This window comes from Athene noctua, chromosome Z (assembly GCF_965140245.1).
Source record: "Athene noctua chromosome Z, bAthNoc1.hap1.1, whole genome shotgun sequence".
NCBI lineage: Eukaryota > Metazoa > Chordata > Aves > Strigiformes > Strigidae > Athene > Athene noctua.
Window position 1 is genome coordinate 16,040,370 of NC_134077.1, and position 12,513 is coordinate 16,052,882.

Consider the following 12,513-nt stretch of genomic DNA (forward strand, 5'->3'; position numbering starts at 1 on the left):
TGTGTCGTGTGATGGAAAGGAATGCCAGACACAGCTTTGGTCAAACATTCCCATTAAATATTTTCCCATTACCCCCTAGGTTCATTCACAGGCCAATTGCACTGGCTATTTACCAAGGAGGTTTAAGATAATGTTTACTGCTATTTAAGTGTTTTTCAATTTTCTAAGCTTACCAGCATTTCCTTTAAAAAATCTTGATGAAATTAAAAAAAAGTAACACATTAACAGTTTATGTTTTCTCTTCACACTAGATTTTCTGTTATTCTGATTATATATGTTCTACCACTAAACTGGTATACAACTGCCCTTGAAAGGTCTTACTATTTTCATTTTATACTTAAAATAAATGACTAATGATGCCCTTTTTCTTTAGCAATTTGTACTAAATCCAACTGAAATCACTGAAATTATTTTCATGAGAAATGAGAGCAGATGAATCTCTTTGCAGAGATATATATTTGTGCTTTTACTATTCTCATTGTGTAACTTCATCTATGCAATGCCTAAAAAAACCAGAAATAGAAGCACTGAAATTACATATTTAAACACTAGATAATGTACAAAAGGTAAAGTAGTATGATATTTAGTTGCAGAAGACAAACTGAAGACTTGGAGAACATTACACGTTTATCTTTAATTACACTAACCTGCTATCTGCATTTTTAACAGACTAAGGAAAAAATGGAAACTAGGAGTCTGTAGAAAGCAAGTAATTACTGCTGAAAAATGCTTTGATAAACTACACAAGATATTAATCTATCAATTTATAGGCCAATGATCTTTCCAACAAACAGCATGTACTGCTCATAAAATAAAAAAGCCAGATTCTTGAAAATTCACTTGCTTTTAGCATGCCTTTATGTGTTTATATTTCATGAAACACTGCAATTTGAGAAGAACAAGCAAAGAACACTAATGAAAAAGCTGAAGGATACAAACAGTAGAAAGATCTTGAAAAAATATTCTGCTTTTATTTTATAACACCACCTACAGTAATTTTTATTCTTTTCGATTGAGGTTGATATGCTTAACTGTGTTTTTCTTAGACGTGTAGTATTGAAGCTGTAAGCTAGACAGGCTGATTGTAGAGGTAGTATTAGTGCTGACTCACATTGAATATTATGTTATAAGGCCAGCATTTATACATCTCAATTCTTCACCCATTATTTCCATCACTTTTATTTGACCTATTATATTCAAAGCAGTAGAACAACAGTCTTAAATTTTATAACTAAAAATGAAGAAAAACAGCACCACTAAAACCCTACAGACAACAGTGATTTACTACAGTCTTAAAAAGTACCACATAAAAATCAGCACCTATATAAATTTAAAGTATAAAATTATGAACCTGCTGAGATTGTACACATACTTAAAATTTTACTACGCGAGTGGCCCCAGTGAAGTCACCTATTGACCCCTAATTTGGTTTTCCAGTAATTTCCTACTGTTGGTTCTCAGCTCCATGTCTCTCTTGCATTTTGAAACAAAAGAACAGTAATTTATCTCTCAATTCTGAGAAAAACTGATAGCAAAACAATCTTTTCTGGACTCTCCTGTAGCATTATCTACCCCAGCAGGTAAACAGACCCACTATTTCAGAGAATTAAACAACCACTTTTCTGGGGGACAAAGTTAGCAATTAAAAATTATATTTCCTTTGAACAGAAAACAGTTCGGTTTGTTTTGTTTTTTGTTTGTTTTTTTTTTTTTTCTTAAGTAGTAAATTTTCTTTACTATTTAATTTCTTTTGGAGATACAGGATCCACCATTGCCAAGTCTATTTTTCTTGCAGTCTTCAAGCTCAGGTGAAGTTACTGTACACTTACAGACTTCACCACCACATAATGGAGATGCCACAATGACCACATCCAGACACTTAGCTCTAAGGAGTCCAAATTCACTGTGAATAGAATTGCTAAGCCATTTTGTTTCCTGTGCCCAAGGTCAGAAGAGCTCCTACAAACCACCTCTTGCACTTTACCTTATGCAATTGTTTTCCTTTTTGCTGTTATGAAGTTTCAGAAGGGATACTGAGGCATTCATTTTTTGTTTCAGAAAAAAGGTTATAAATTCTTGGTCATAATACTTGTAACAGAAAATAAAAATCCACTAGAAATCCTCATGAGTTAAGCTGAGGTTTGGTACTTTCCACAAGAGAAAAATTTAAAACGCAGTTGATGCTATTTTCAGAGATACCATTTAGTACTAAATAAAACTGCCATTGTCATATAAAAACTGTATTTAGAATATATGTTTAAAATAAAAACAGGGCTTTTTTTTCCCCCTCCAGAAAAAACACATGCTCTCTGTTTGACATGAATTCTGAATTTTTTAATTTGCAAGATTGCTGCCACAGAAACGATACAACAAGTTCATCTGAAAGCAGATTTTGCTTTAGAATGAATTAGAAGAGAAAATGAGATTTGAAAAGAGAAGTCAATACAAATGTAAATTCTGTAGAAATGATCTCCAGCACAAGAAGTTTTTGTCTACTGTGCTAAGAAAGACTGCTGTGCTGGGTTAAGAAAAGTGCAGAAGGAGAAAATAATGTCCTCAAATGAAGCAACAAGTTGCTATCTGACAGACTGCAACAACTAACAGGACTTAAGCATACATTGCAGTATTTAAGCAATACAATTCTGTTTGAATTTCTCCCACTCCTGTTTGTTACAGTCCATAAGCTCACTTCTGTACATCACAACAGTGAAAATACTTCTTTTTCAACTATGATATTAAGTTTTTTACTTCTGTACAAGGGAATAGGTAGTTCAAGCCACACACAGACTCTTCTGTATTACGTACAGATTCACAGTTTTACCTTTTTATATTGCTGTGAGAAGGGTATTTCTGATGGAAGGATTCCTAATGATGCCTGTCTTTTGCTATGAAACTTGTTGCATTTACACAATCTTGAGTCCATTGAAATACATTTTATAGTAACCACAAGTTTAGTTGCAGGGACAAATAGGAGTTTTGTCACAATATGGCATCTCATCATGATAACTGGCAGAGTAACAGCATAAACGTATAAGAATTTTAGGATTTCTGCCTCATTTGCAGATCTAGGAGGGTTCACAGAAATCCTTGAGAAAGGCAATGGTAACACCAAAGCAGGGATCTAGTGCTTAAACACTTTGTTCCAAGATTTTCTTTTGTATTCTTAATAGAAAGGAGAATAGCACCTATTCAGGCCACTCTATCTCTTAAATATGGAGTAGAGGAATTACAGTAGTGTGAGTAGGTCATTACCCATATAAGGGCAAAAAAAGCATTTGAATGTGATTTCATTAGTATTTTGATCAGTTGTCAAAAGAAAACTAAAATACATACCGCATCTGTAACTTCTATTTCATACAACTTCTGGAAAGTCTCCCGATAAAAGAAAAAAAGCTTCCCACTGCCACCACCTTTCTTAACAGAGGTGCCTGTGACAAGTATTTTATCATCCGGGCTGAAACAACAATCTGTCCTGTTGAAAAAAACAAATCATCATGCTGGACAAACCAATAATTAATGCATAAGGAACTTAGATACAAATTGCACCCCTTAAAAATAATCCTTTCTATTTGTTAATACTTTCAGGACAAAGCTTTAAACAAATCTTTTATCAGCTGTCCTCTATTACTGTCTTTATCAGACAGTTCACAGGTACCATTACAGCTATACACAGAATGTGTAGATCCAATAAAAATCCTACTGCCAACAAAATAATCCTCTGCTCAAGTGTTGTAAACTTCTCAATATGAGAAACAAACAAAGAAAAAATATTTTCAAATCTGGTTATCATCATTAAGTAAAAAAAATATATCAAGGATGAAATCTGGTTTTGCTGATGTTACATTCTTCAATGATGCAAGGCACTGTGTTTATACAGTGGCCAAAATTGTTTGTCTGTTTACTTTTCCTCTGTGATACAAATTGCAGTCTGAGATGTCCATGACCTGCCTTTCTAAGATCTTATTTCAAAAGTATAAATTGTCCTTAAAATTGGATTTGGTTGTGCTACAGCTACAGAAATGCAGGTAATACCCATTACATAAAAATATTAAATACAGAACTTAGCACTATGCAGTACAACACAGTATTTTAGTATCAAAGAAGACAGTCATCACCACTTCTAACATCATAACCAATTGAATTCATACCATGCACCTTTTATGTTATGTCTACTTTTCAATCCAGCTCTTTTTTCATTAATCACAGACCAAGTAAGAATGAGGACTACTTATGTATCTCATTACACAAACATAAGGCAATGAACTGTCCTCCTGGAAAGCTGCTAATCTAATTAGACATAAGACACATGAGACTGAAAAACGGCACAAACCAAGCAAATCTAGTTATGAATTATCACAAAAATATGGGATCTTTTAAAGCACTGTGAAATCCAAAAATAACCAAAATTTGTAATTGCACAATCCTCCCTATGCAGTGCTTTCTACACAGTTCCGGACCTAGTGGGAACTGAGGTGGAGAACTCTGGAAGACTCCCTCCCGTTCAGCACAACTACTTCTACTAGCTGGAAAAAATTACAGTACTTACATTGGAAAGAAGCTGGGCAGTCTTTCCGCTGAATTAAGAGGCTTTTTAAATTGTCTAATATCCCATATCTTTAAAGTATCATCTCCTATGAAACAAAAGGGACAAAGGTTAGCAATATAGAATTAGCAAGTCAAGAATTCAGACACATGCAGAAAATTTCATCCTCTAATTCAGACACAAAAAGAACAGAATGATCCCACAGAAGCATTCAAAATGGGGATGGTTTGGAAGTATTTTGTCCCTAAATGACTACATAAGTGCAAGGATGCAAAGTTCCACCTGCTGCACTCTAGTGGATGAGAAATGTCTCCTCAGCAGCTCAACTCCATCATGGCAATCCCTCCTACCAAGAATTATTATCCACAGTGAAATCAGATTCCCCAAACACTAATTTATTCTGTGTTTATGAGCACCGATGCTCTGCTAGTAGGGGTAAATTTAATTTTTAAGATATCAAAAAAACCCCAAACCCAAACCATAGATGGTCTAGATCAAAAACTAAACAAGTTTTGTATGTCTGATTTCTACCTGCCCTTAAAAAATGATCAGGGAGAATGAAAGTCACTTGAAGCCTTCCCCCTTCTTTAGCAGGCAAATACCAACAAACTGCAAACTCCGTACCGAGAACAGGCCTTGGAATCAGCCAGAAATCCTTGGGGAAGGAGGATAAGGAAAGGAAGTGAACGCACACTTGCTATAACAAAACCTTTTCACATCCGTCCATACTACCTTTGGCCATAAAAGCCAAAATCAACATTACAGCAAGACATTTATAGCAATTCTTGTCTGTTTGATAAACATGGTGTGACTGTAGCTCTGTAAAAGTCAGGCTGTTTATTCCTTTTCAAAGTTATGACACACTAACAAAGTGAGAACGGGGGGGGGGGGAGAAAATAAGAGAAATTAATTAGTTATTCTCAGAGAAATCTATCTACATCTCTGCTGATCACCCCTCTGGGATACATATTTCTAGCATGAGATGAGCTACAGAATTTGAGCTTTGAAGCACCTCACTCAGGCACCTAGACAACTTCTTGTATTTGACATGAGTGCTTCAGCACTTTCAAGGGTGAAAAGAAGGACTTTCAAAGTAACAAAATCTTACTGGTCTATGAAGAAAAGGAGGCAAGTGACTGGTAATCCACAGACCTGCTTCCTTTCAAAGCACAAACCTTGCAGGGCAGTAATTTTGTTGTCTAAAAGTATTTTGTGGATTCACAGCCTTTGAGATCAAGAGCTTACAGGAGGTCTTGGGAAAAAAATTGTTAAAAAACCCCCAACATTCTGTAACAAAAGAAATCAAGGCCAGCAGTACTCTTTACAGGGAAAGCAGTAATGTGTGGCCTCGTACATCATGTATGTTTATATTAAGGACTAGGATAACTCCTTACTGCAAAATATTTTAAAGAAGTGGACAACTTAAATAAATGACGTCTAGAGCAGAGTCTATTTCTGTTCATTGGGAAGCTAAAAAATGACAAAAAAGAAAAATGTGGAATCACTATTTTGGAACTATTTGTTTTCTTATTGTTTCCCAGTAGACTGCATCCCCAGCACTTCAAAGCATTTGGTCTTGTAATACAAAAACCCTCCCTTTTTTCTTCCACTCCCAACAAAAAACACTTATCAGTGAGATGTTATATGTAAAGCATCGGCACTTTATAAATGTATGCAAAGGATACCATTTGGCCACTCTGCAAATCTCCTGGATAGGGACAGATCTAAGGCTAGCAGCCAAGGCTGTTCTGTTCCCAGTGGAATAAGCCTTGACATGATCTTCAAGCTGTAGTCCTGCCAGGCTTTAGCAGGAGAGACACAGTCAGGCATTTAGCTATATCTCTTCCACTAACGAGAAAATGTAATTTGCTGTTTTAAAACATTAGAAGACTAGAAGGACTCAAAAAGTCATGGTTGATTTCAAATCAACACTGTCTTACTGATTTCTGCAACACTGTGCAGAAATAGATGATTAAGAATTTGGAAAGGGAGAAATGCTAGTAGAATGACTTGGCTAATGCCATGAAACTCTTATCATCTTTAAGAATTTGCCAAATTCACTTTTTCTAACTAAAATTTTCTGTGTGGCAAACACAATATTTGTTCCTGAATCTAATCTGCATTTGGAGTTGAAATCACTGTCACTAAGGAAACAGACATATTAACTTTCCACAACACCAAGGATTTTTTTCCAGTAGCATCCTTCCATTGGTGCATAAGGGGTTTCTTTGCAAGAGCTGCAGCAACACTGATCTATTTTTCATTACTTCATACATGGGCAAAAATAGTTACCCTTAAGCAAAAGCAGTGGAACAGAAGTTGTACAGTTCAGTATGAAGCATTCAAAACTGTCCACCCAAATCATTCAGTATTTGTCTTAATGGCAGACTTCTCCAAAGTTGGCAGAGTATTTAAAGATTTTATAGCGTTTTTAGTAGCATTTCAAACTCTATTCTTTGCCATTTTAATGAGAAAGACACCAGCAAACAGGCTGTAGCCTGGTATGATCAGGTCAGACACCATTATGTGCACATTAAGCACTGGATTTATCAAGAGATAACAATTTGGTCCTAGAAAAATTGTCTTTCGTGAGCCAGGATACGCACTTTCCAAATGGCTTTTACTCAAAATAAGGCCATTGTCCTGATACTACAAAGATTTTATCTGATATTTTTTTAGTTTCAGAAGATCCTGACCAGGAAGACAAGTACATGGATGCAAATGCGCCCAAAAGAAGCAAAGTGCTGCCAGAAACTCAAAAAGCCTGAAGTCAGCAACACGATTCTAGAAGCTCCTGTTTTAAAGAGGGAGTCTCATGTTGAAAGCAAAGCTCAAGGATAGAAAATCAAAGATCACAGGGGAGAGCAAAGAAACTTAGGAAATAAGAATTAAAAAAAAAAAAAAATAGACAGGAAAGACATAGCATAACAAGGCTTACTCTGAAGGAGCACCAGAATGTGTTTATAAACTCAGAGCCTGTCTGTGTGAGGAGAGGCACCTTACAGAACAAGATACATGCTTCTGCATTCTGCACCTGTTCTGCAAGAGGAGCTGCAAGAGCTGAAGACTGTCGGAGATGCCACAGGTCTGCACCACGCTCACCCTGAGCCAAAGGCCTTGGGAGGGAAGTCACAAATTGGGTATGCTGCACTTACACTTGGAACAGCTCTCACCATCACCTGCATCCATATCAGCCTGGCCAAACATTTAAGTGCATCATCTTCTCTAAACATGGAAGTGAAGGACACTGGAAGACTTTGAGAAAGTAATTTCAGCTCCAATTATTACAAATAGTTAACTATGGCTATTAAAGCTAATGAATGCATTTTTGGCATTGTTTGAAATGAACATCAGCATTCAGGTCCCGAAAAATATTACTTGATGTAAAACCATTTGATTTTTAAAACGCTAATGCCTGTATTGACCATAAGGAGCAATGTATTATTACTCTACACAAAACAAAAAGTCACTGTATATATCGCTGCATAATCCTTGAATATACAGGAAACTGAAGGTGGTTCTAGTTTTTAAACCAAATTCAAAATTAAATATTCTAATTTTCCTTAAGAAAACTGAAAAGACAAATACAGCTAAAACTAAAAAAAAAATAATATTATTTTTGAGATCTAAAGAAAGCATGTATCTGCATAAGCTGGCAGGCTTAGATGTGAATATTTTCTCTCGGGTTTAACTACAGTGAACTTATTTTCCTATGTAAGTTTTCTGGTTAAGATGGCACTGAGTCTGCACATTGTTCATACCACAGAAAATAAATGAACCATCAAACTAATAGGTATAATGAGATTCATGGAATTAGTGAAGTCATTGCTTCATATTATGACAAAAACTAACGCCATAAATTCTATAAATACCAGGAGTCAAAAAAGGTTTTTTAAATTTTTTATATTAGAAACCCAAATTCAGTCCTAATACTTACCTCTTCACTACTAAACAAAGAAAATGTTCCCCAAATACTCTCTTCACTGTATTCAGAAAAAAATACTTTCATGATTATAAGTGTGCACAAATATCACTTTCTTACATTTCTGTCAAGTTACTACCAAATACCCAACAAGAGTAAAACGAGGAACTCTCATAAGCAGCTCCTTAGCTTTTCATTTTCCCTTGTGCTTGCAGCTGAGCTCTGTCTCATCTCTTTCATATCCAACACAGAATCTACATCAGATGCAAGAGAATCAATCAGGTTTTCAATGAAAGTCCCCATGCCCCAAACAACTATCCTCTCTTTGATCCTCAGCACTTGGCAGGTGTGTTAATTTAAGAATGTTGGATCCACATCTGCTTTTGTTGGTACAGATCCAAAGCAATACTCACATTAAAACGCTAACCAAACAAGTCAAAATAAGGCATGAATCCTCCTTGTTCTCTAGCACAGCACACAGAGCTTTTTTTTTTAAATACATTAGACAAAGGTAGCACTTCTATTCACACAGAAGGGCCAAATTCTCAGAGTCTTACATTCTGCAAACAATCAATCAACATTTTATATAGCTTAGAGCAGAGTGTGGTAGCTAAAATATAAGTGAAGGTCTGTTTAACATGACACAAAATCTGGAGACAGATGACAAAGAGCAGACAACCAAATGTGCCACATTCAATAAAAATAAGCAAAGGTCGTCAATGTGACTACATCCATAAATGTGAAACATAAGGTAATTTACATAAGTGGAGTCAAGACAGCACTAATGAATATTCCTCACCTAAGTATTAACCTTGTTTGCTGTTAATATGTAAAATCACACTGAGGTTTCTCTTAAAAAACTTACAAACTATAGCTGTGTGAATTTTTGGGGGGCAACACCACTGACAGACAGATACAGCATTTCTCTTCGTCCAGAATGGAAAGACAGATGGTTCACCTACTTTCCAAGGAGGAGAACGTTCTTACAGAGTAAGTGTCTGGTTCACTAAGGACCAGCAAAGTTGAGAGTTTTTACCTCAACCACTTAGGACTCATTCATAATAAGTACAGCGGCAGTAGAAGTCTGGATCCAGGAGCCTGAACAGCAATTAAGAAACAAGCCAAGTGCCATTAGCATGCCCTACTAAGCCTAGGGCTGTCAAGGACAAGACTACCATCATCTTTCCTTGAAAGATGGGATCTGGGGAACATACGTTTGGAATGTTAGAAACACGGCAAGACATACAAAGAAGTCAGAGGTAGCATGCAACTGCTTATCACTGTAAAAGCCATCAATGTCACTCTACATCACTCTACTCATCAGGGGCAGAGGAAGGGGGAGAATGTAAAGCAATTGCAAGCTACAGCTCTTGTCTTGGAAGAACGTTCCCTGTTACACTGGTTTTGCCATCTATGAATACCTCTGTTCTGGTATTTTGTATATGTAATCTCATTCTGTCTATATACCCGTCTGACCAGATGTCCTGCACATATGCTAGGCACAGTGTTAGCTGACATTAACACATACTGCCACTCCCTAGGCCTGTTTATTTGGCCTTGGGGCCATGCTAATGCATACACATAGCTTCTGGTTGCAGCTGGTTTCCATCCAGACAGCTCAGATGGTAGGCTTGCACCTGCCTGCAAAATCCTGGGTGGACAAATCTCTGTATGAAAAGCTGTCTTAGGCAGACACCATCCTATCCAACACACTGAATATTCAAGTGAATGAGCCTTCAAATATATCTTTTCTTTCTCAAGACTTGTTCCACTATCTAAGACTTTTTAATGAAAGTATTATTTGAAGTTTAAAAAATAAGTGGTTTTGTCCTGCATACATTTCAAATTTTTTTGCCATTCAAGAACATCTTGGCCACTCACTCCAGTCATCACTTCTCGATGCTTGTGATATAAATTAGATTAAAATTCCAACTAGAACAGAAAAGGACATTATATAAGAAAGCTGCTCAAGAAATTAATAACTCCAGAACAGAGGTACTGTTTTTGAGAGGCAGTAATCTTCCAGGAAAGAACTAAGCAACAAAACTGGTCTAATTTTATTTTTAATTAAGCCAATAATTTCCTTTCGTTGTATTATTAATGCTAGACAAGAAGAGAGATAAGGAACTGCCTAATGTAAACAGCAAAGTTCTCTTAAAATACTCCTTAGCTGCTGTAAAATGTGCTTTCAGGAACGCAGTATTGCCTAGTGTATCAAAATAAAAGACGTGAACTGTGAAACACCTCAGGTTTAAAACCCTAGATCTGATTTCACTATCTCACTTCCATCACAAACAATCACATTTAAGGATAATACCATTTAAATGGTTTGTTTACTGAACCATTTCACATTCAACACATCAAAGGGTTTGTTCAATCACCTACCTCCCCGGCTGGCCAGGACAGTACCATCATAGGAAAATGTCAAGCATGAAGTGTCAGTGCCTGGAGTATGGGCTTGCCTGCAATGGAACTTTGTGTGTACCTGTTTATCAAAAAAATAAAACATTAGAAAACTTGCATATTTCAAGATGAGACAAACAACTCCTTATAGCATTTTGTGTACTCTGCTGCTATTTTTGAATTTAAACAGAATACCCTGCACTACTTAGCTGCTACAGAAGCTAAATATCTCCACAGCCTTTTAAAAATGCTACATATGTTTCAGAATAAGCTTTCATAATAAGAGCTTGAATGCAAAATTTGACTTTTTCATAGGTTTAATTATATAGTCCACACTTAACATAGCATCAGCGCTCTTGGAAAACTCCCACTAGCACTGAATAAAAGTAGTTATGCCTGGTTAAGGTAAAAATACATTTTAAGGGAGTTCTCAACATTCCCCTAAGCAGTTTTCTAGTTACAAAAAAATATCACAATACAATATACATACTTTGGAGTGGACTTAAAAGAAGGATTGTAAGAATCTACTTTTGTTAAATTTAATCCCTGACAAAATTCATGGCTTATGTAATAGAACAAAGCTCAGATATTCTGAGGTTTGTGTTCCATTTAGCTGCAATTCAGGTTTGAAAATTATGTTCGTTTATTTTTAATTATTGCTATTTTTTGATCATCTGAGAGAAAAGCAGAATTTACTTCTAAGTTAACCTTTAGTTCTTGTACAGAGCTGACTTATTTATTGTCTGTATGTAGTAAAATTCCATTTAAAAGGGAGGAACCCGAAACTGAATTCTAGCACTTTTGTAAAATCAAGCTTTCCTATTTCCCAACCAAGACCAAAGGTCTCTGCTAAGGTACCAAGATGCCTTTCATACACAGAAAGGGAAAATGGAAGAAAAGGGAAAAGACAGTAACAGAGATAAAGGAATTTGAGACAGGTTGACTCTTCTTAAAACCTAGGAAATGACTTGTCATGTGCCCACTTTTCCTAACATAAAACTAATTCATATAGTTATAAAACAAAGCATTCAAGAATTAAAAATTGCCTGTACAAATGTATCTCAGCTTCCCATCAGCAGAACAAGGATTAAAACATGCCCTTCCTCACAGAGAGGGAAGAAGACAAATTAGTGACCTTAAAGTCCTTTATTTACCATAGTGATGAGCAAAACAGAAAAACATGCATAGAAGCATGTATTTTCAGAGGATGGTTTGAACAGTATGCAGTTAAGTCTGATTGAAAATCACACCCTGAACAGTAAGAAGACAAAATATTGAGCAGCTGCTTAGTGATTCCTATTCTCTATACATTAAAAAAGACAGAGTTCTACAGAATAAAAAAGGATGTGATCATGAAATGCAAACACACTGACTGAATTAAGCTTGCATAGGAAGCTTCAGTTACTCTATCTTCTTATTTTTGAACAAGACTTTTTCATGGGCTATTTTGTATGCAAAAGACCCAAGATAGTAAAGTAATTAATGTTGTTTACCCTTTCAAATATTTGTTCTAAATTTGGTCCAAAAGCTAGAGAATCTTTATGTGACACCATTAATAATGACTGCAAGCTTATTTTGGTGTGCAGTTTAGTCAAGTCTTGAGAGGACTCACAGAAGTCATTCCATCCACAAATGATTCTTCAGC

The 12,513-nt window shown here is 35.9% G+C and overlaps 1 protein-coding gene across 1 annotated transcript in view; it reads right to left on the bottom strand.

Annotated features, from left to right (window-relative positions):
• The window catches only part of WDR70 (WD repeat domain 70), a 141,296-nt gene that overhangs the window by 26,974 nt on the left and 101,809 nt on the right, over positions 1–12,513 (bottom strand). The window contains exons 11-13 of the mRNA XM_074932299.1: positions 10,851–10,950; positions 4,547–4,631; positions 3,334–3,472 (exon numbers count right to left, since the gene is read on the bottom strand). Of these exons, the coding sequence (XP_074788400.1) occupies positions 3,334–3,472; positions 4,547–4,631; positions 10,851–10,950 (324 nt within the window). The remainder of the gene's footprint in view (positions 1–3,333; positions 3,473–4,546; positions 4,632–10,850; positions 10,951–12,513) is intronic.